Source organism: Mesoplodon densirostris, chromosome 1, assembly GCF_025265405.1.
Source record: "Mesoplodon densirostris isolate mMesDen1 chromosome 1, mMesDen1 primary haplotype, whole genome shotgun sequence".
Lineage (NCBI taxonomy): Eukaryota > Metazoa > Chordata > Mammalia > Artiodactyla > Ziphiidae > Mesoplodon > Mesoplodon densirostris.
Window position 1 is genome coordinate 180,230,710 of NC_082661.1, and position 25,255 is coordinate 180,255,964.

General features: G+C 39.1%; 1 protein-coding gene across 6 annotated transcripts in view; it reads right to left on the bottom strand.

Annotated features, from left to right (window-relative positions):
- Nucleotides 1-6,208: 6,208 nt before the first annotated feature.
- Nucleotides 6,209-25,255, bottom strand: part of CCAR1 (cell division cycle and apoptosis regulator 1) — a 53,755-nt gene continuing 34,708 nt past the window's right edge. For all 6 annotated transcript variants that reach the window (XM_060112846.1, XM_060112894.1, XM_060112886.1 and 3 more), the window contains exons 17-25: nt 19,990-20,181; nt 16,480-16,719; nt 15,979-16,090; nt 12,184-12,266; nt 11,631-11,777; nt 10,428-10,548; nt 10,014-10,199; nt 9,280-9,485; nt 6,209-7,998 (exon numbers count right to left, since the gene is read on the bottom strand). In XM_060112846.1, the coding sequence (XP_059968829.1) occupies nt 7,939-7,998; nt 9,280-9,485; nt 10,014-10,199; nt 10,428-10,548; nt 11,631-11,777; nt 12,184-12,266; nt 15,979-16,090; nt 16,480-16,719; nt 19,990-20,181 (1,347 nt within the window). In that variant the 3' untranslated portion in view covers nt 6,209-7,938. The remainder of the gene's footprint in view (nt 7,999-9,279; nt 9,486-10,013; nt 10,200-10,427; nt 10,549-11,630; nt 11,778-12,183; nt 12,267-15,978; nt 16,091-16,479; nt 16,720-19,989; nt 20,182-25,255) is intronic.

Here is a 25,255-nt window from a genome sequence, read left to right on the forward strand (position 1 = left end):
CGCCACCAGGGAAGCCCCCCAAATATTTTTGACCATAAATTATACACTTGGTTTTTCTTGCTGTAGAGAGGACATATTATGTCAGGTATTCAGGTAGGGTACTACTTAAGTCAGAGTCACCTCCTTGTTTCAGCCCCATTAATGGTGGAATCTGAATATGATCACTGGGCCTAAGCTAAGGCAGTGGTTCTTAAACTAGTAAGCATCAGAATCACCTGGGAGTCTTGTTAAAACACAGATAGCTGGGTCCCATCCACAGAATTTCTGATTGAGATGGCCTGGGGTAGGGCTCAAGAATTTGCATTTCTAACAAGTTCCCGGGTACTGCTGCTGCCTTTCTAGGTTAATTAACATGCTTGGAAAACCTCTGAACTAAGGTATACACAGAGAGCAGTTTTTCCTACTGATATGTGATTTTTTTAAACATCTTTATTGGAGTATAATTGCTTTACAATGGTGTGTTTGTTTCTGCTTTATAACAAAGTGCTGATATGTGATTTTTAAAACTCCAAGAAAAGTAGCAGTTGTCTTGGAGATATTATCTCTGAGCATTTTGGGCTTTCTCTGTAGGGTTAAATATTAATCCATTGGTAAATATTTTTACAATGGATAGTCACTGAAATATTTGTTAAATGACTGAAAGCAAGTCCAGGAACCTGCAGCGCAGTCACTTTGAGAAGCTATATACTTTGAAATGGTTTATGGGAAGGGTCACAACTGCTTAAGCAACTGAATTAAATGTCTTTATAGTTTTTTTTTTTTCACTTCTCATCGTCAAGCTGATGTGACTATATAATTTCTTTGTAAGGTATCAGATACTGAACATAATCTAACTAATGTGGAATGACTGACTTCACGGTACAAAGTTCCGTCTGGTGGGTAGGAGAGCAAAGGGGGTGCGAAGATGGTAATCTTCCAGGCTTTGTCAGTATTACTGAAAATCAGGCAGATTATAATCTTAGTTCCAGGGGAAATTGATCAGTTAGAATTAGACCTCAACCAGCGTCAAGCTCATGAATACAGAGTCCAGCCCCTAAAGAAGGGAGGATTTTGCAGACTGTCAGGATCCCAACCATAGAGGCAGGATTCAGAGCTGGGGCCTCAGGTTCAGCAAAGAAGGCAGAAGCCAGGAGCCAGGTAGAAGCTCATCTGCACAGATTTTAATTGAAGACTAGAGCTTGGTGAGGGTGGTGGCATTTGGGTTCACACCACATTTAAAGACAATGAAAATGATAAATCCTATCTAGTGGTGTAACGCCTCAAGACAGGTCAGGCAGGGCTTCCCTGGTGGCACAGTGGTTGAGAGTCCACCTGCCGATGCAGGGGACACGGGTTCGTGCCCCGGTCGGGAGGATCCCACGTGCCACGGAGCGTCTTGGCCCGTGAGCCATGGCCGCTGAGCCTGCGCGTCCGGAGCCTGTGCTCCGCAATGGGAGAGGCCACGGCAGTGAGAGGCCCGTGTACCGCAAAAAACAAACAAACAAAAACAGTTCAGGCAGTTTGAATTAGATCAGAAACCTGGTGCACCTAAATCTACAGTTTAAAGATATCTGAAACTTCTAGCTAGGCAGGGCTGAAATGCAGGCTTAACTGCCTCAGGTGGTTTTACAGATGTTTATTAATCAAAAATATCCAAGCATTTTCATATATTTAATATTGTTTTTAGTGTGAGCCATCCTAATTTCAAACTGAGTGAAATCAAATCCAGGGTAAATCTGAATTTGGAATGAAATAAGAACCCTGCCATTCTAAAGCTTAGCCTTCAACTCCACAGTTAATTTTTTCTGTTTTTAGTGCTTGGTCATGTTTAGCTCTTGGTTGCCTGGGAACTCTAGCAGTCTGCAGATAAAGACCACCTTAGGAAACTGAAGCCTCTGGAGGTAAAAGCTATGATCCACAAGCTTCTTGCTTTTCCAGACATTCAGCATTGCTCCAGCAGTACTCTTGCTTAAAGGTAAACTCAAGACGGGAAGCAAAACCAATGCTTTTAAAGGGTCCTTGTGTTTTCTATAGGAGATCCTAAGCTGTTGTGAAACTGCGTTGAGCTTTTGTTCATATAAAGTGTATGAATCTGTTAGGAGAGCTTCCTTCTAAGGGTAACAAAAATCTTATTGTGGGCATTGCTGGGGTAACTAGTTTCTGGGTTATCTCTCATTGAATTTTCCCCCTTTGTATTTTCTAAGTGGATATTTACTAAGTTATGCTAAGCTTTACTAAGTTATTTAAAAACTTTAAAAATATTTTGAAGTCCAGGTTTAGATATTTCAATCATCTCTTAAATATTTGGATCTTGGCATTGTTTTGCATCTGCTCTTGAGGGCAGATGGCTTTCCAATTCACCAGTTTTAGAACCCATGTGCCCTGCACCTAACGTCAAATGCCATATAATCACTTTTTCTCCTTTATTGCAATACTGCAGTTTCATTATTGTTAACATGTGGTTAAGATGTTGCCTCTTCACATGAAGTTTGTTCTGGATTCTCAAATTTGGGGGATTAACTTCAGAATTGAACTTTTTCCAAACACTTTTTAAAATTAGCATTTGTGTTTTCATGGCTTTTGCCCTAAAAATTCTCTGAGCTACTAAATCAGGTGCAAATTTTACCTTTGGTCCAACAACTGATACTGTGCTATTGCTCTAGCAATTCAGGCAAATGAAGCATCAAAAAGAGCAGGGTACAAGTTTAAATGTGATCTCTAGGAAGCCGTTATATAGAGTTATTATAACACTGATCTTGGAGTTCAAAACTTTCTCACATCTAAAGAGACAAAATATGAGGAATTTGCACACTGTGTGCTTTATGATCATTCTAAATGTTCAGATTCAAGATAAATAAAAAACATAAACTTGTCTTGGGTTTAGTTTGCTATGATAAATTCTCCTTTGCAAGGGTCATATAAGGGTTTGGAAAATTAATACAGCAGTTAGTAGCCTATGCTTCAGCAAAGAAATTTGTCATGTTATTTTTCCCATTCTAAAGGTGAAAAAATTCAGCCAAAAACAATGGAAAGTTATTCCCTCGTGGTCCCCAGCTAAATGGTAAAGGGTTTAATATTTCACATTATTTGGCCTCAGTAGAACCTCATATCCACTTAATAGTTGAACCTAGCCTCCTAGTCTTTATAAGATTGTATTTCCAAATGCAGCTCACTGGTTATCTGTAGCCTTTTTATCTTCCTTCAGGCAGGGAAAGAACAGAATCTACTTCTAAAATATAAAGAATAAATCTACTTCTGTAAATCTACAGAATCTACTTCTAAAATATAAAGAATAAATATTTAATGCCCATTCATTTTCTTTCTTAGATAGATAGACCTTTTGAAAGCCAATCCCTGACCACACAAAGACCACTTGCTATTTCTGGCTGTAACATAAATATTTAATTAAAACCTACTTTGGACCATTCTTCCTTAAAGCACAAAGTACACTAGCCTTGGGCTGCACTTATGCCATTTCCCAAATCCATCTGTTATTTAATCCCAGGGTTTTTACCAGCTTTGCAAATTTAGGAGGCATTCACCTGGCTTGTTGGAAATGTTTCTAGGAGATGATTTTTTTTTTTTTTTTTGTGATACGCGGGCCTCTCACTGTTGTGGCCTCTCCCATTGCGGAGCACAGGCTCTGGACGCCCAGGCCCAGCGGCCACGGCTCACGGGCCCAGCCGCTCCGCGGCATGTAGGATCTTCCCAGACCGGGGCACGAACCCGCATCCCCTGCATCGGCAGGCGGACTCTCAACCACTGCACCACCAGGGAAGCCCTAGGAGATGATTTTTTAACCTTTGAGATACTGTTTCTGGAAGAGAACCAGTCAATCTGGCTATTATGAATAATGCTACCGTGAACATTCATGTAACAAGTTTTTGTGTGGATATATTTTTTGATTTCTTGGGTATATACCTAGGAGTGGAATTGCTGTGTCATCCATTGAGTTTTTTATTCCTGTCAATATATATATTTAAAATTTCCCCCAGTTTTATTAACATATAATTGACATACAGCACTGTATTAGTTTAAGGTGTACAGCATAATGACTTGTATATATTGTGAAATGATTACAATAACTTTAGTTAACATTCTTCATCTCATATATATAAAAAAAAAGTTTTATTCCTTGTGATGAGAACTCTTAGGATTTACTTTTAACAGCTCTCCGACTATTACAGCTAATATAGAGAATGCTGTGATGAACATGGGTGTGTGGACATCTCCCAGAGTTTTTTAGTTATTGTTAAATGGGAAGAATACAGAAAAGTATGTCTATTACATCTTCCTGAAACTAATATTTTTCTTTCCTTCCTTCCTTCCTCCCTCCCTTCCTTCCTTTCCTTATTTTTGGCTGCATTGTCTTGTTGCTGCGCGCAGGCTTTCTCTAGTTGCGGCGAGCGGGGGCTACTCCTCGTTGTGGTGTGCAGGCTTCTCATTGCGGTGGCTTCTCTTGTTGCGGAGCATGGGCTCTAGGCACGCGGGCTTCAGCAGTTGTGGCTCACAAGCTTTAGAGCGCAGGCTCAGTAGTTGTGGTGCACGGGCTTAGTTGCTCTGCAGCATGTGGGATCTTCCCAGACCACGGCTCGAACCTGTGTCCCCTGCATTGGCAGGCAGATTCTCAACCACTGTGCCACCAGGCAAGTCCTCACCCATATTTTAATAAGCAAACTCATCCATGTTTAGCGTATTCCAAATGCCTTTCTTTAGCAGAAATTAGAAATTTCCAAGCTTTTTTTGTTTTGCCCTCTAACAAATACTGCTTTTCTGACCAGAAAGAAGTGACTGCCTTTGTATTAAGGCACAACACAACTGTCACTGTGGCACAAATCCCTGCTGTTTGTCCCCGTGATCTCAGTTAAGACCCTGTGGCCCACAAAACAAAGGCACCTGAGATTTTTCCCTCAGCTGAAGCATAGGGAAGGTACCTGAGAGCTGAGATTCTTGGAATTGTCATGGTCCTTGGTCCTGTGTCCAAGTTCATGTCTCCACTGGTGCTGAAGATAAATATTAAGATTTACCAATGTAAAAGCATCTTCAAGTGTCTTTCCTCCTGAGTCCACCTTTGACAAAAGTCCCTAAAGCTTGACCCCTTAGCAAAGGTACAACTCCATATCCTGGCCACTCTTAGGGTATAAAGAGAGAATGAGTTGCCCAGGGGTACACAATGGATGGACTGTTCTCCGCACATCATGCACTTGTGCAATGGGTGAGGTGCAGTTGTATGGTAACACATGAAGTGTACTGTGAGCCTTCAGGGTGCGTGGAAAGGATAGACGAAAAGAGCATCAGCTAGTCTGTCCCGCTTACCTCAGCCCACCCAGTTCAGGGTCTTCACATGTTTCTTTTGAGAGTGAAAAGTGGTACACATATAAAGTCTAAGTGTCACTGTAATTCTCTTTAAAAAGGATTTTTTGTGCTGTTACATTTTGAGGAGTAATTTTCTACAACTTAGGCAATATTCAGAAAGAAATATTAAAATCTTAAAATTTCATTGTCTTAAAATGACTTAAATGAGTATTAGAAATACAAAAACAGGCATCCAGAACATAAAAAAGATGGGAAAACAAAATTAAATGTTATCATAGACCTACTTTGTTATCTGATTAAGTTTTTTTTGGTTTGGTCAATGTCAGCTGATAGAATATAAGAACAGACACGTGTTTACTTCTGCATAAAAATCCAAAACAGTTTAGAAAGACAAAAACAGGTTCTCTTTACCTCATTTTCACTAAAAACAATTATTCTATATGTAGTTTTTCCCCCTAGCTTAGTCATCTCATTTTCCACTTCTAATTTACCTCTAAGTAATAATATAATGGAAAGATTTATATTTTTTCTCCATTCTCCTAATATTATTCTCATTTAACTATCTCTGGGAAAAATAAGTCTGACAGGTAGACTTTATAATGATTTTTCTCATTCGAAATCACACTGTATTAAAGAACTATATTCTTCACTGTCTTTTAGTTAAAAGATTATCTCCAGGATTTTCCTCTGAGAAAAAAACTTTCTAACTACCCTATAATGATTTATCTCACCTAAAAGATAGACAAACATTAACTACCCTATAATGATTTATCTCACCTAAAAGATAGACAAACATTTATACAGTAACTGTATAATTATGGATCAATCAGTAATTCAACCTCAGAGAAGTTCAATAAACCATTACAATCAGAAAGAGCAACTTAAGGTAAAGAGAAAAAAAACTGGTTTGAAAGAATTTTAGGTATTTTAATCTGTTCCTTAGTAAGAGCTACATGGATTCCATTCAGCTTAAGATACATGTAACAGGGCACTTACATTCTCATATTAACCCGTTTGGAACACCAAATCATTATTCTAGCAAAATAAAATATAAAACCCCTAATATACTATATAATTCTCTGACAGTGAAACGTTCCAGGGAGGGTTATTTACATACAGAAAACCTGATATTTGCTACAGATGCAATTCAGCTTCCACTAGTGTTATTTCAAAGGCATGTTGTTTTTAACCCTACACTCCTTTAGACCAGAGTTTTTCCAGCGGGGCACTACTGACATACGGGGCTGGGCAACCCTTTGTTGCGCCGTCCCATGCAAAGCAGGTGACTCAGCCAAGTCCTTGGCCTCGACCACCTACACTCCAGTGGCATTCCCCTTGGTGGGACGCGTACAGATGGCTCCAGACACTGCTAAACGTCTTCTGGGGGCTAAGGCACCCCCTGTTGAGAACCACTGCTTTAGAGTATGTCACATTTCCTACCTTTTCACTCAATAGTTAATAAACTATTATGTACCTAAAATTCTGAAGGAAGTACACAGACTAATAAAACAAACTATTTTTAATTAAGGAAGGCTTAACTTAAGGCATCATACTGACATCTACTGGCTTCGTACTAGACCGTACATTTGACATATACTGCATTTAAAAAAAAAAAACCCTCAAAATTAAAAGTAATATAGGTGCTATTCTGGGAAACTAGAACAGTTAATTGAAAGCAGTTAACATTAACATCAAAACTATGTGTTTTATGTAAAGCCTAACATATATAGTAACAATGGCAATTAACAATTATTTTCTTAGTTTTTGATGTACTGTCGTTTGGATGAGTTAAATTTTTAATAAATGTTTTTAGAGACTGAAAATTGGAGAGGATTTTAGGACAAGTAAAAAAAAAAAGTGTGGTCCAAAAAACTTGCAAAATTTAAGCAGAATCCTATTTTATGATTCATAGTGAAATTTTTTTTTTAATTTATTTTTGCCTGCATTGTGTCTTCATTGCTGCCCGTGGGCTCTCTAGTTGCGTTGAGCGGGGTCTATTCTTTGTTGCAGTGCGTGTGCTTCTCATTGTGGTGGCTTCTCTTGTTGCTGAGCATGGGCTCTAGGCACGCGGGCTTCAGTAGTTCTGGCTCGCAGGCTCTAGACTGCAGGCTCAGTAGTTGTGGCACACTGGCTTAGTTGCTCTGTGGCCTGTGGGATCTTCCCGGACCAGGGCTCAAACCTCTCTCTCCTGCATTGGCAGGCGGATTCTTAACCACTGCACCACCAGGGAAGCCCCATACTGAAATTTTAAAAGGCTAAATTTTTAAAAAAAAAAACTAGTAATGATAATTCTATAACTAAAATTACAACTGTCTACGTTTTTAATAAAAGACATTTGTAATTAAACACTACCGTCAATTAAACTGATGAACTTTATTGGGGTTAAAACTATAACAAAGTTCATCCTAAAACATTTTGCAATGCAAAATTATTTCACTCAAGGAGTGTTTAATAATTTGGATGCCAGGAATTACAAGCAATTTTCAAAAGCAAAGACTCACATTCATAAAACTTTATACATCATTTGAACTAACAGATATTTATACTACTAAAATCAAACATGCATCACTTTCAAACATTCTTGTATCATGATTTTATATATTACATTAATTATCACCATTCTTCATCACTACATGTATTTTATCATACACTTGTACCATTCTCCTTGGATTTCTGATCTTTATCTTCATGCTTCACATTATCCTATAAAATACACAAAGGAAAAGTATATTTTATTAAATTCTCTTAAATGTAACTTTAAAAATAACAAACATTAGTAAACAGAGATACTGCAGATAGCCCATTTCACCATCTATGGAAAATTGAACCGGGTGGGGGGGAAGGGGAGAGTATGAAAGAAATCTCTCAATTCTGTGCAGAATGACTTCTAGTGTTTGAGAAAGTCATCTAAATCCTAAGAAATTAGAGCTTCTTAGGACTATATTACTAACAGCAGTATATTCCTTGCACTGTAGTTTTTTTTTTGTCTTCTTGTTCTCTGAGTGAGACCCAGGAGGTGGAAGGTCTCTCAATTACTGAAGTTAGTTTACAAGGGCACTGAGTTACTAGATAGTTTTGAGACAAAGAATACTAATAAATTAATTCTGATAGTGTCAAAAAGTTTCCCGGGCTTCCCTGGTGGCGCAGTGGTTGAGAATCCGCCTGCCGATGCAGGGGACACGGGTTCTTGTCCCGGTCAGGGAAGATCCCACATGCCACAGAGCAGCTGGGCCTGGGCGTCCGGAGCCTGTGCTCCGCAACGGGAGAGGCCACAACAGTGAGAGGCCCATGTATCGCAAAAAAAAAAAAAAGTTTCTCAACTCTGCCCAATAAATGGGTTTAAAAAAGAAGTGAATGGCTTTTCTTCCTCAAGTTCAAACTCAATCTCTGATTCTAAAAGAAATGCAAGTAAAACTTGCTTTTTAAGAAGTCTGCACACAAGGACTTCCCTGGTTGTGTAGTGGTTAGGAATCTGCCTGCTAATGCAGAGGACACAGGTTTGATACCCGGTCTGGGAAGATCCCACATGCCACGGAGCAACTTAGCCCATGCACAACTACTGAAGTCCATGTGCTGTAGGGCCCATGTGCTGCAACTACTGAGCCTGCGTGTTGCGACTACTGAACCCCACGCGCATAGGGCCCATGCTCTGCAATAAGAGAAGCCACCACACCACAACGAAGAGCAGCCCCCGCTCGCCACAACTAGAGAAGGCCTGCGCGCAGGAGTGAAGACCCAAGGTGGCCAAAAATAGATTAAAAAAAAAAAAGTCTGCATACATAAATCATGTTGACATCTGAAGTAAGTTCTAGGAAAATACCATCTTTGGGGAATTGCTTTTGACTAATCTAATGAAGGACAGAATGCTACCACTATTTTCTGTTAGAAAAGCCACTAAGAGCTTAATAATACTAAATTTGCTAGAAATAGACTTTTTAGAAAAGGAATAAACTATTAAAATGTTGAAGGTACAAAACAGCTAACCTTCTTAAGAACAGTGTGGATCTCATCCATTACTGTGGATAAGTTTCTGATTGTCTTATTCAGCTGGTTTTCAAATTGCAAATTCATGTTTTCTGAAATCTTTAAGTTTTCTTGTAACTGACTAAGGTCCTTTTTAACTTCTCTGAGTTCACCAGAGAGGTTTTTGTTGGAATTCTCCAAATTTAATATGGTTTTTTCATCTTCATCTGTCAAAAAACAAAACAAAACCAAATTCACCATCTTACCCCTTAAAATTTCCAATTTAACTCTGAGGTTAAAAATACTTAAGCTAGGAGAATAAGAAGTGTATATAATTATTTAAACTGGCCACAAGTGTCAATTTTAATAGTTATAAAGCACACTGTAATAACTCATTTCATTTAAATTAAGTTTTACCTAGTATTACTTCTAAACCCAAGTTCCATTTTAAGATAATTGTACAGACTAGAGAAAGTAGCAGAAACTAATGAAGACTAAGTGAACTAGGGGAGGATTAAAAGGATGCAACAGAACAACAATCGAACCTGAGAATGCACATGAAGATCTAAATTAATTCTTATAAAGCTAAGCAATTTTATAACCTTTAACAGAAATGGTGAAAAGTAAACTTACATTATGTGTCTAGACTAAAACAAGGTATGGATATGCACAAGTATAGGTATGTATATACGTGTGTACACATATATATCCCAATAGAGTGTTAAAAGTACCTCATATCCAATGCTTTTCCTTACCTGTCTTTTCTTCTAGTAACTGCAGCTTCTGTTCCACTTCAGCTCGTACTTTTTCACTCTTTTCCAATTTTTGCAAGAGGCTTCCTACATCGACCATTGCACCATTATACACAATAAGGCCAACATTTTCTTCCATATCCTTTGATTCCTGTTTTACTATCGGTGTTGGAAGTAACAATCTGTTTCCTATAACATAAAAGATACCATATTCTTTTGGCCACACCACACAGCATGTGGGATCTTAGTTCCCTGACCAGGGATCGAACCCGTGCCTCCTGCAGTGGAAGCACGCAGTCTTAACCACTGGACTGCCAGGGAAGTCCCTACAAGATACCATATTTTATTATGTTATTTTCTTCTTTAATTAATAATATGGTTATAAAATGGCATGATCTTAAAATAATATACTCAAACCTAGCATATCTTCCTGCAATGCTTCAGATTCTTCATGGTTTTCTTCATCTTTTGAGGTGTCTGTTAATTTTCGGTAAAAGCAAGATTCACGGAGTACTACTTTATTAAGAAGCTTCTTTACCTGTTATTTAAAAAGATGAAAATAAGTTTTTGATTCTCCTTGAACGTCAGTGTTCTAAATTTCACATATGATAAACATCAGTGGCATCTCAGGTATCCACTACCACTCAATTAGAGCACTTAACACTTTTAACTGTCTTCTCTATAAACCTAAAATCAAATTATCACTTGAAAAAATTTCTCAAAAAAAAAGTCTAACTGATAGAAATGTCAATACATAAAGTATACGTACAAACACGTTTATTAAAGCATAGTTGGTAATTCTAAAAAATGAAAGCCATTTAGCAACTGGGACTAGTTAAGGCAATAAAGGCACATCTATACCGTGGAATACTGGCAGTAATAAAAATAACAAAATGGGTCTCCATTTTCATGGTAGAATGCCCATGATACATTATTAAATGAAAAAAAGTTGTCCATCAGTATGTTTAGAATGATTTCATGTGTTGTTTATAAAACTGGAACTATCATATATATATATACACATATGAGTTGCTTACAAAAGGATCTAGAAGTTTATATATTAGGCCAGAGGAGTGGAACTAGAGGGAGAGGAGACTTTTAACTTCTTTTACTTTATTTATTTCAGTATTGCTTAACTATATTACTATAAGCCTGTATTGCTTTTTTTTTTTAAATTTATTTATTTATTTTGCATCACCGGGTCTTAGTTGTGGCATGTGGAATCTAGTTCCCTGACCAGGGATCGAACCCAGGCCCCCTGCATTGGGAGCACAGAGTCTTAGCCACTGGACCACCAGCGAAGTCCCTGTATTGCTTTTTTTTTTTTTTTTTTTGCGGTATGCGGGCCTCTCACTGCTGTGGCCTCTCCCGTTGCGGAGCACAGGCTCCAGACGCGCAGGCCCAGCGGCCATGGCTCACGGGCCCAGCCGCTCCGCGGCATATGGGATCCTCCCAGACCGGGGCACGAACCCGTATCCCCTGCATCGGCAGGCGGACTCTCAACCACTGCGCCACCAGGGAGGCCCTGTATTGCTTTTATATTTCAAAAAGTCAAAGGTACTAAAAAGACAAAGTTACTTAAACATGATTTTCATTTTAAATATTCATGAGATAGATTACCTGAGCCCGAGAAAGATGTAGTCCAAGAGTATAAAGTATTTCTTCCAAATCCTTTTCAAGAAGGTAACCACAATGGCTTTGATCAAAATAAACAAATGCCATTAATAGATCTCTGTTAATTGTGATCATCTGAATCTTTTCTTTTTCCTAAAGAAAATGCAGAAGATACAGTACATAATTTTTACCCCGATAAGTGAGAAAATTAGACTGTGTCCATATAATACCCAAAATTTGCAAACATCTTTACCTCATTCTTAGCTAAAATGAATTGATCTGATTTATGTGTATAGAAGAAAGAAGTAAGACATACTGATTATCTGACAAAACCACAAATACCAAAATACAACCGACTGAATTCTGATGAGTGGTAATATATAGATATACAAGGACCAATAAAATTCATCACTTAGTTATGTTTAATAAGTCTAGATTATGTAAGAAATGGAAATTATCGTATTATAAAAAATACAGTATTATACAGAAATGTCACATCACTGTGTTGTACACATTAAACATAATGTATGTCAAACATACTTCAGTATTTAACACATACCTTATCTTTAGAGGGCCTCTCCTTGCAGTATCTATTAATATCTCTTTTGTCATCTCGTTTGTTTATTTCTTCCTCATCCCGATCTATAAAATGAATACAACAGCAGCAAAAGACTCATTAATAAATTTTCAACTACTGTACAGATTGAAAATACTTTTCTACTACTGATCAGTTTTCAAAAGATAAAATAGCAAAGAAATATTATACGACTAAAAACAGTTTGGATTTTATAAGAAACAATTATAAAGAATAAGAACAGGAAGAAATTTATAAAGAGACTACAGGGAAGAAAAAAATGGACTTTACTGATTCAAATACAAGGACTTAATTCAATAAATATTGGGGGGAATTAGTTCCCAAACACGAATGAATTTTATACAAAAAATTGAAACATAAATTTAAACAAAACAGGGCAGAGAATATTTTCTACAAGATAAAAGGAAAAACAGCCAATATAGTAAAACTAACTGCAAATGGATTATTGCAAAATAAAACTACATATGAGAATTGAAATGTTCTTTTTTTTTTTTTTTTTTTTGTGGTACGTGGGCCTCTCACTGTTGTGGCCTCTCCCGTTGCAGAGCACAGGCTCCGCGACGACACACAGGCTCAGCGGCCATGGCTCACGGGCCCAGCCGTTCCACGGCATGTGGGATATTCCCGGACGGGGGCACGAACCCGCGTCCCCTGCATTGGCAGGCGGACTCTCAACCACTGCGCCACCAGGGAAGCCCCTGAAATGTTCTTAATAAAGAAGACCTAACAGTATTAATACCCAGATTTGCTGACACTAATGTATGTGTCCTTTGATAAAAGATAGGAATTTTGGGCTTCCCTGGTGGCACAGTGGTTCAGAATCCGCCTGCCAATGCAGGGGACATGAGTTCGAGCCCTGGTCCAGGAAGATCTCACATGCCACGGAGCAACTAAGCCCATGCGCCACAACTACTGAGCCTGCGCTCTGGAGCCCATGAGCCACAACCACTGAAGCCCGCATGCCTAGAGCCCGTGCTCTGCAACAAGAGAAGCCACTGCAATGAGAAGCCCGGGCACCGCAAAGAGTAGCCCCCGCTCGCCGCAACTAGAGAAAGTCTGCGCACAGCATCAAAGACCCAGGGCAGCCAAAAATAAATAAAATAAATTAAAAAAAAGAAAGATAGGAAATTCGATAAATTATTCTTAATAAATAAACAGAAAACTGACAAAAAGTAAACCCCTTTCTCTTACCTATCCATAAGCTACCCAGTTCCTGAAGACCTCAGCCATCGCCCTCAGGTCAAGCACCATTAACAGCTCGTTATTCAACTAATACTGAAGAATAAATCTGTTATGGGTTCAACCGTTATCCCCTAAAATTCCAAAGCTGAGGTCCTAAGCCCCTAGTAGTTCAGAATATTGCCTTATTTGGAGAAAGGGTCTATCTATACAGAGATAATCAAGTTAAAATGAGGTTATTAGAGTGAGCTCTAATCCAATGACTGGTGTCTTTACAGAAAGGGGAAACTTAGACACAGACACATGCAGATAGAAGATGATGTGACAATACAGGGAAAAGATGGCCATCTACAAGCAGCTGAGGAGAGCTGCTTGGAACAGACACTTCCTCACAGCCCTCAGAAGAAACAAACCCTGCTAACTCCTTCATCTCAGACTTGGCCTTCAGAACTGTGAAGACAGTAACTTTCTATTGTTTGAGCTAAACAGTTTGAGGTACCTTTCATGGTAGCCCTAGTGAACTAATACATCATCCTTTCATGAATGATATACAACTAAACGGCTTTTTTGCCGATATTTAATGATCTGTCAACAATTTTAAGAGAAATTTTGTTTCTAGAGGCTTCTGGATCTCTCAAATGGACCTCCATCAGAAAGCCTGGAGTAACAAAGGGTTTGTTGATAAAATAGGAGATACAGTAAACACTAGGAGTTAATTAGCCCTTGAGATGTTACACAGCATAAATTCATAATATTTTACACTATATTCCCTTCATTTTTTTTTTTTTTTGCGGTATGTGGGCCTCTCACTGTTGTGGCCTCTCCCGTTGTGGAGCACAGGCTCCGGACGCACAGGCTCAGCAGCCGTGGCTCACGGGCCCAGCCGCTCCACGGCATGTGGGATCCTCCCGGACCGGGGCACGAACCCGTGTCCCCTGCATCGGCAGGCGGACTCTCAACCACTGTGCCACCAGGGAAGCCCACATTCAATAATTTTTGAGAGGGGCTTCCCTGGTGGCGCAGTGGTGAAGAATCCGCCTGCCAATGCAGGGGACACGGGTTCGAGCCCCGGTCCGGGAGGATCCCACATGCCGCGGAGCAACTAGGCCCGTGAGCCACAACTACTGAGCCTGCGTGTCTGGAACTTGTGCTCCGCAACAAGAGAGGCCGCAACAGTGAGAGGCCCGTGCACCGCGATGAAGAGTGGCCCCCGCTCGCCGCAACTAGAGAAAGCCCACGCACAGAAACAAAGACCCAATACAGCCAAAAATAAGTAAATAAATTAAAAAAAAAAGAAAAAAAAAAAGTCCCAAATCTACATGGAAACTGACAGGTACTCAGTGGTACTGCATAAGTACTTTAGGGCTGGCATCTATGACTAGTATTTTGAATATCATTACTACTGGTAAAAGTTTGTTATTTAAAACATGGGTGATAGGTATACAGGTGCTTATTATTATTAGTCTTTAAACTCTATATGCTATATGTACTCTTTTGCTTGTATGATAGTCTTCATAATTAATTAGTTTTCTAAAGAAGATTATATTCTATGAAACAAGGAAGACTATTATACCTTTTCATGACACATTTTTTTTTTTTTTTTTTTTTTTTTTTGCGGTATGCGGGCCTCTCACTGTTGTGGCCTCCCCCGTTGCGGAGCACAGGCTCCGGACGCGCAGGCTCCGGACGCGCAGGCTCAGCGGCCATGGCTCACGGGCCCAGCCGCTCCGCGGCATATGGGATCCTCCCAGACCGGGGCACGAACCTGTATCCCCTGCATCGGCAGGCAGACTCTCAACCACTTGCGCCACCAGGGAGGCCCCATGACACATTTTAACACCACGTTTGGGAAATTTTTTTTCCCTCAAGTTGAGTTACCATTAACTATATATGGAACATATGATAGTTAAAAATAAACATTTCTGGGGCTTCCCTGGTGGCACAGTGGTTGAGAGGCTGCCTGCTGATGCGGGGGACATGGGTTTGTGCCCCGGTCTGGGAAGATCCCACATGCCGTGGAGAGCTAGGCCCGTGAGCCATGGCCGCTGAGCCTGCACGTCCGGAGCCTGTGCTCCACAACGGGAGAGGCCACAACAGTGAGAGGCCCGCGTACCGCAAAAAAAAAAAAAAAACAAAAAAAAAAAACAAAAAAAAAACAAAAAACATTTCTTAAAACAACCCTCTTGGGCTTCCCTGGTGGCGTAGTGGTTGAGAGTCCGCCTGCCAATGAAGGGAACACGGGTTCGTGCCCTGGTCTGGGAAGATCCCACATGCCGCGGAGCGGCTGGGCCCGTGAGCCGTGGCCGCTGGGCCTGCGCGTCCGGAGCCTGTGCTCCGCAACGGGAGAGGCCGCGGCAGTGAGAGGCCCGCGTACAGCACAAGGAAAAAAAAAAAAAAAAAAAAAAAAAAAAAAAACCCTCTCACCTAAAAATTAGTAAAACAATACTTAAGATATTTTCACTAGAGAATATTTTACTGTTTCTAGTCTAAAAAATATTATAATTATAGATTTCAGTGATACAAAGTCCCCAAACAAAAATTATATTTTTCATCCTAAGGGAAAATAAATTGGAATCATACCATCTTCTTCATCCTCAGCTTCTTCCGCCTCCATTGGATCATATTCATCTTGATTATTATCTTCTTCAGTTTCATCATCATCTTTAGAATCATCTTTTCTTTTATCTTCTTTCTGTAATTTAAAATGTCTTAAAATTAAGCAAGCTCTCACCAAACATCAAATGACTAAAAGAAAAACATTAAATTGACTAAATTTACCTGAAATAGTATCACATTATAAATATCTTGTAACAATAATATACTTTAAGAATAAACTACCATTCACAATGTACATAAATCAAACCATCATGCTATATATCTTAAAGAATAAACTATCAGAAAACTAGTTATAGATGCTTATATAGGCTTAATTCAAAGACTTAAATTTCTAATAATACACTAAAAGTTTTTAGTTTGGCCTTTACATTTTACTATTCTGATGGAATTCATTGTCATGCGTTACACTCCAGAAGACTAATTAGAAACTAAACCCGGTTGCTGGTCCTGGAAATATTTACAGACCTTCCTTTCATCTCTATCTTCTTTTTTATCTTTATCATCGCCTGATTTTCTCCTTTTGGGTTTTGGCTCATCAGTTTCATCATCTCTTTCTTCTTTTTTATCTTTTCTCTCATCTTTTTTGCTTTTCTTTTCCTTTTCTTTTTTATCCTCTTTCTCAGGAAGAGACAATAATGATTTGTATATTCTGACGCCAAAATCTCTTTGAAGCATTTCATTGAAAAGCTCTGCAAATAATGAAACCTATAAAAAGACAAACAGTAACCCAACCAACTTTAATAGAAATATTGAACAAATCCAGCAAATCAGTAATTTGTCAAATGATAATCTGTCACATCTGACAATTAATGTGCACTAACAATAAAATTATAATAATTGATGTCAATGATGCTGAGTAGCCTCAAAAACTCTCCTGAAGATATAAATACTATGTTTGGTATACTTTGGGCCAAATATTACAAAAAATAATAACTGCATTACTTTATCATGTACATTTATTATGAGGTGTACTCAACAAGTTTTTATGAAATGCCTACTATGTACCAGGGACTGTTCTTGGCACTGGGGATACAGCAGTGAAGAAAGCAGATAAAAATCCGAACTCTCATCAGCTAACAATCTAGTGGGACAAAGTATGGAATAATCAAATCAACATTGAATTATAAGAAAAACAAGCAGGATAAGAGCACAGAGAGTAACAAGGGAGTGTAGCCAAAGACGGTCTTTCTGATCAAGTGACGTTTGAAAAGTGATGTGAGGGCAGCAAGGGAATGAGCCATTAAATAGATACCCAGAAGAGCATTCCACGCAGGGGAAACCAAATCAAACTCTGAGTAGGGAGTAAGCATTATTACTATGCAAGGATCCAGGGATAATGACCTTTAATATATTCATGAACCTAAAATTATATACTAAATATCCTATGTAAATATATCTTTTTTTCTTTCTTTCTTTTGGCCATGCCGCATGGCTTGTAGGATATCTTAACTCCCTGACCAGGGATTGAACCTGGACCCAGGCAGTGAAAGCACTGAGTCCTAACCACTGGACTGCCAGGGAATTCCCCCTATGTAAATATATCTAAGGCAATTGCATTCAACAGATTAAAAGGGTCTAGAACTTGAAACAGTTACAACAGTTCTAAAATATGTAATTTTTGGCAATGTGTTCAGTATAATTGGTAAAACACTTCAATCAGACTATTTTCCTGATCAGAAAGAAACATACAATGTATTAAAACTATAATTGATCTTACAATCTATTTTTCTTTCATTCATGCCGTCTTTATACATTTTAAATAAAAAGAAATCTATTATCAGTAAAATGACCATTAAGATGTTGAGAATTCTTTTCTCTTAATCATTAATGTAAAAATTAAATAAAATCTCCATTTGTGTAAGTAAATAGCAAGAGTCACATATTTTTCTTAGACTTTTCTATCTTCTATTACTCAAATAAAAAGCAATTAAGGGACTTCCCTGGTGGCGCAGTGGTTAAGAATCCACCTGCCAATGCAGGGGACAAGGATTTGATCCCAGGTCCGGGAAGATCCCACATGCCGCGGAGCAACCAAGCCCGTGCACCACAACTACTGAGCCTGCGCTCTAGAGCCCGCATGCCACAACTACTGAAGCCCGTGCGCCTAGAGCCCGTGCTCTGCAGCAAGAGAAGCCCCCGCTCACCACAACTAGAGAAAGCCTGCGTGCACCAATGAAAACCCAACGCAGCCAAAAATAAATAAATAAATCAACAAAAACCAAACAAACAAAAAAGCAATTAAAATGTGTTAGCTTGGAAGAAACTTAGAGCAGTAACTAGAAGATCAGTATTAATTCTACATATCTTTTCATCTACAAGCAGTGAAAGACAAAGATACACCTAGCATTAAAATTAAATCAGTCAAAAATCTATTTATAAAAAAAATCTATTTATTATTGATATATGGTTTTTCTTAGTAGTAATTTCTTTTAAATTCATATACCAAAATGACTTACATTCTAATGACAGATTAAAAGGAAACTAACCAAGGGGGTATGTTAGGTGGAGAGGAAGAAAAATAAAGGATCATTCTGCTAGCAGAGGGCTGTTCCTAAATCACCTGTTTCCACCAAACAGCATTAATTTGACATCCTCTTACAGCATCCGTTAGGTATACAGTATATACTTTTTTTTTTCAGTATATACTTTTTAAGCAGTAAGTAATACCAAAGACTATTTTTTTCATTTATTTACTTCTTGAATGATTACTACATGATAGGCACTGTTAAGAGTTAAATTTATGGCAATTGGTAATAAAAATAAAATCACATTGTATATAGTGTTTAAGGACACTGGCTTACTGGAATTATCCATGTTTCAAAAAATATAAATATGTTAAATTGTAACATAGTTTATTTCAAGACCAATAAACATGGATTTCATGTTTATTAATTGCCTCAGTAGTCCTCTATATTTGTTTGCAAATGTCTCTGGTCTAAGCACTTCATTTTTATCTTACCATCTGGTGAACAATGCCTCCTGGGTCAAGTAGGTATGATTGATTTTTATAATATAATTTATCAAATAACACAATGTGAGATATGTTGATAAGATACAATAATTGAACACAATTATAATTTTGTATAGGCTATTTGCAAAACTGATATTTGGGGATATTTTACATTGTTTCGTTTAAAGAATGAAGCAATCATTTACTTAGGGATGAAAGTGCATTTCAACTGTTTTGAAAAATGACATGAACTGTTTGTTGTAAAGCTACTCTAAAGTAATGGTACAAAGAAACAGATTCATGTTGAAAATATAAACACCAATTATTTTATCTTACTCCTAAATCAATCACAAGTAAAAGTTTCAATCCCACTAAATGGTATTTTAATTCTAGAGTAAATAATAGAGTGCTACTACATTCCCAAGAGAGGCAATTAGAGATTATTGTATCATATGTCTCCCAATATCCTGATAAAAGAACACACCACTACACCACTACTTGTGATGTAGTCTTGGGGAAAAAAATAATTGAACCTGAACTGGATTGAGACTTTAGGTCCAACTATCAATTTTTTTTTTTTTTTGCGGTATGCGGGCCTCTCACTGTTGTGGCCTCCCCCGTTGCGGAGCACAGGCTCCGGACGCGCAGGCTCCGGACGCGCAGGCTCAGCGGCCATGGCCCACGGGCCCAGCCGCTCCGCGGCATATGGGATCCTCCCAGACCGGGGCACGAACCCGTATCCCCTGCATCGGCAGGCGGACTCTCAACCACTTGCGCCACCAGGGAGGCCCCCAACTATCAATTTATAGAGAGGCCAGAAGAACATCTAAACCATATCACAGGAATGCAATCAGCAAAAGTGAGTCTGTAGGGAACATCATCTGGTTGTTCTTTCCCCAAAAAATACATTGTAAGGAAAATACAAAAAACAAAAACAGTTAAAGAGGCACTCAAAAGAGATTTAAGAGATATATTAACCAATGTGTGAACCTTATTTGGATCCCAATTCAAACTTAAAACATTACCTCAAATGAATGTTCTTTATTATCCTCTAATCTGTAGTCCAAAAGAACACTCAAAGACATGATGCTACAATCAAACTTGCCACTTTTTGCAGCCCAGTTTGGATGTACAACAATAGCTGGCTCATCAGGCAAAATATATCTTCTTTCCCGACGCTGGCGTTCTAGTTCCTCTTGACGTTTTCTTTCTTCTTCCTACATATTTGAAATTTTAAGTAATGGTTAAACCTGCATGTACATTACGTATACATACCATATGTAAAGAAAAAGGGCAAATTTCTATGACTCCTTACGATGATAATACCAACCTTAAGGGCTAAGAAGGGAGCAAAGTTCAAATTTAATAAAGAGGACAGCAGCTTTTATGGCTCCTAATTCTTTCTTTTCAATTTCCCAGCATAAGAAATTGCCTTCTAAAGAGGAAAAAAACCCCACAAACCTATATTAACATCATATAAATCAGGAGATTCTGGGAAAACAGTGGTGGTAACATAGTTTGTGGGTCTACCTGAATCCTCACATTTAAAAAGAGTCAGAATAGGGCTTCCCTGGTGGTGCAGTGGTTGAGAATCTGCCTGCTAATGCAGGGGACACGGGTTCGAGCCCTGGTCTGGGAAGATCCCACATGCCGCGGAGCAACTGGGCCCGTGAGCCACAGCTACTGAGCCTGCGCGTCTGGAGCCTGTGCTCCAGCAACAAAAGAGGCCTCGATAGTGAGAGGCCCGCGCACCGCGATGAAGAGTGACCCCCCGCTTGCCACAACTAGAGAAAGCCCTCGCACAGAAGTGAAGAACCAACACAGCCAAAAATAAATAAATAAACAAATGTGGGTTTTTAAAAAAATTAAAAATAAATAAATAAATAAAAGAGTCAGAATAATCTAGATACCAAAACCAAAATCCATGTATATGCACAACAAAACGAGGTGATAAGGTATCCCCACAAACCCCAATATACAAGTGAGTAGACCCCAACATCTATGTGTTACTGACATCTATGTGGGGGGAAAGCAGAAGGAAGCAACGAGGTTGCCTGTTGGATCTAAGAACAGGAAAACCATAAAATAATTAGGCAATGGAAAGCTCAGCAGGTAAATTTAAGAATAGCAGCTAAAAATAGGAATAGGTGAGTGAGGGTATACAAGGGGTCAGTGTTAAGATCTGAAAGGGCCCAGACATTCTAGCCCTACCTATGAACTTGCAAAGCTGATTTACCAGGGCATCCTTCCAGCACAGGGCCCCACAACGAGGAGAAACTTCTGAGAGCAGAATCAATAGTGAGTCGGACAGGGACAACAGAGACAACAAAGACAAGGGAGGAGAAGGTCCAGATAAAAAGTGATAGAGGGCAATAAAGATTGAAATCTCAGCAAACCACCATACTTTTTGACAGAACAAGAAAATAACAGAACACAGGGCTCTGTGAAGTTAGAAAAGCTATCTGAAGCAATCTCCTAACAAACTTTAGGCAAACTACATTCACATAAACAGGAGCAGTAGAAAAGTACTGAGGTCAAATCCCAAAGTTATTATTAGAAAAAAAAAAAAGAACAAGGAGCAGAATCACATCTCTGGCAGACAATGAAAGTGGGCCAGAAAGCCACGGCCAAAAGGCAGATAAAAATCTTAACTTACTATTTTAAAGTGTGCTAAAAGACATTAAGAAAATGTTATAGGGACTTCCCTGGTGGCAAAGTGGTTAAGACCCCGTGCTTCCAATGCAGGGGGCCCAGATTTGATCCCTGGTCGGGGAACTAGATCCAACATGCAGGCCACAACTAAGAGTTCACATGCCACAACTAAGGAGCTGGCGAGCCGCAACTAAGGAGCCCGCCTGCCACAACTAAGACCTGACATAACCAAATAAATAAATAAATAAATAAATATTTAAAAAGGGAAAAGAAAATGTTACAAGATATGAAAGAACAACATGAATAAGAATTTTAAAAGTAGAAAATGAGGTGACAGGGACTTCCCTGGTGGTCCAGTGGTTAACACTTTGCCTTCCAATGCAGGGAATTCAAGTTTGATGCCTGGTCAGGGAGCTAAGATCCCACATGCCTTGCAGCCAAAAAACCAAAACATAAAAAAAAAAACAAACAAAACAGAAGCAGTACTATAACAAATTCAATAAAGACTTTAAAAATGGTCCAGGGCTTCCCTGGTGGTGCAGTGGTTAAGAATCCGCCTGCCAATGCAGGGGACACAGGTTCGAGCCCTGGTCCAGGAAGATCCCACATGCCGCGGAGCAACTAAACCCATATGCCACAACTACTGAGCCTGTGCTCTAGAGTCTGCGAGCCACAACTACTGAGCCCACATGCCTAGAGCCCGTGCTCCGCAACAAGAGAAGCCACTGTACCACAATGAAGAGAAGCCCCCGCTCGTCACAACTAGAGAAAGTCCGTGTGCAGCAACGAAGACCCAATGTAGCCATAAATAAATAAATATATACATTTTTAAAAAAAGGTCCATATCAAAAAAAAAAAAAGAAAATGAGGTGACAGAACTTAGGGAACAATCAGAAAAGATAGTTTCAGAAATTTAAAAATAAACTAGAAGGAATAGAAAAGAAAATAAACTCAAGAGATAATGCCTTAAGAGAACAGAAGGTAATGTGGAAATCTTAAAAATCAAAAGAAATGAAAAGTATTCAAGAAAAAGCGACCAATATTGAGGAAGCAAAAAAGGTCAATACAAGACATCAGAATTCCTTAAAGAAAACAAAAGCAAGGGAACAGAACAAATAAAAAACTATTACTGGACTTCCCTGGTAGCACAGTGGGTAAGAATCTGCCTGCCAATGCAGGAGACACGGGTTACAGCCCTGTTCCAGGAAGATCTCACATGCCGCGGAGCAACTAAGCCCGTGTGCCACAACTACTGAACCTGCACTCTAGAGCCCATGAGCCACAGCTACCAAGCCCGTGTTCCACAACTACTGAAGCCTGTGCACCTACAGCCCGTGCTCCGCAACAAGAGAAGACACCACAATGAGAGGCCCACGCACCGCAACGAAGAGTAGCCCCTGCTCACTGCAACTAGAGAAAGCTCGCATGCAGCAATGAAGACCCAACACAGCAAAAAAAAGAAATAAATTAAAATAAAAACAAACAGGTAACCACCTGAAGATGGCAGGGAACCAATGCATTTTCATGAAAGCTGGATAAACAAAAAAAAAATAGTGCTTGATTTAGCAGTGTGTGCGCACGCACACACGCGCACACACACACACACAAATATTTTTTGGCCGCACCATGCCGTACGTGGGATATTAGTTCCCCAACCAGGGATTGAACCCATGCCCCCTGCAGTGGAAGCACAGAGTCTTAACCACTGGACCACAAAGGAAGTCCTAATATTCTATATTTTAAAAAGAAAAGAGAAAAATCAAGTATTGATCCTGCCTTCTTCTATATGAATTTACCAAAAGTCAAACCTGTACCACCTGAGTAACCAAACAGCAGATGAGGGGAATATGTGAACACAGAATAAGAATTATGATATCACCATTTTTGAACCCCAATAAATCAATGGATCTATGATTTGAGCACCAATGGCCACTAACATCAAAAAGCGAAAATCAACTCTCTGCCTTCTTTTTCTGCTCTTCCTGTCCTGAACAATTCAGTTCTGAAGCAATTCCTACAAGCAAAGCAGGTGTCTATACAGGGGATGGAGGCTGTGATGAAGGAGTGCTACAATGGCCCAGAGCAGATGAGCTGCCCAGTTACCAGGAACTGAAAGCCAAATGAAGCAAGGAGGGTATCCATACAGAGAAAGCACAGAGCAGGGAATGAGAGCAGAGTGAGGATATTTAAATTGGAGAGGGAGTGTGATGGACAACTGAGAAAGTAAGCAAATATACTAAGTATAATAGAAGGTATGTTTCTCATTATTGGAGAAAGGAGTTAAGATTCATGGAAAGAGAGAAAACTAGAATGAACTCTGTGATGCTGGAGTAGAACTGGAGATATTAGTACAAACTTATGACTTTATTGTAGTAAATATGATGTAACATTCCTCACTAAAAGATACCAGGACTTGCTGGGGAAATGGCTGATTTCAGTAATAGGGCAGGGATAGTACACGGTGAGACTAAAACACTGTATTGTGCTGCAAAATAAGAAAGTCCTCAGAGGGCTTCCCTGGTGGCGCAGTGGTTGAGAATCTGCCTGCCGATGCAGGGGACACGGGTTCGTGCCCCGGTCCGGGAAGATCCCACATGCCGTGGAGTGGCTGGGCCTGTGAGCCATGGCCGCTGAGCCTGCGCTCCGCAATGAGAGAGGCCACAGCAGTGAGAGGCCCGCGTACCGCATAAAAAAATAAAAAAAATAAAAAAAAAAGAAAGTCCTCAGAAAATGACAAGGACATTTCCAAGAACACAGAAGACAACTTGAAAGGCCTCCTGCTGGCCAACTCTTGAGACAATTTCACTATAAAAATAACTTATATAGTAAAATAAGAATCATGCATCTCTTCAGAACAAGGTAATTTCCTTACATAATTACAAAATCATTATCACATCCAAGAAATTTAACAGTTCTTCAATATTATCTAATATCACATCCATAATAAAATTTCTCCAATTACCCCAAAAATACTCTTTATGGCTTTTTCCCCCTCTATCCGGGATCCAGTCAAGTTTCGCTCAGTGCATTCAGTTGTCATGTCTTGTTAACCTTCTGTAATCTAAACCATTTTTCTTCTTTCATTACATGGACATTTTTTGAAAAGTTCAGACAAGCTGCTTTGTAGAATTTCGTACATTCTAAATTTATCTGTTTTCTTACAATTAGATTAAGGTAAAACATTTTCGGCAGGAATACTTCATAAATAATGACGTATACTTCACAATGCATTCCACTGGGAAACACATAATGTCGGTTTATCCAATTACTGGTGTTGTAACACACTTCTGATATCCCCATGTTTCAAATTCAGAAAACATCCATAAGTTACTCTTCTGGGCATAAGATTGAGGCATAAATGGGAGTGAATAAACAGCCTCTGAGTCTGAAGGACTGAAATGCAATCGAACACACAGCTTTAAAGCAGCACAATTCTCAGAGAAGCACTTCACTAGAACTCCATCTCTGAACTTAGTGGCTTTGTCAACCAAATTTCATTTCATTTTTTATATCTAAAACATTATTATTCATTTTTAAGAGGGAGGAATAAAAATACATGACTTGGAAATCACTCAACTGTGTCTCAAGTGGAGAATGAATAAACAAACTGTGATACACTGATACTGTGGAATACTATTC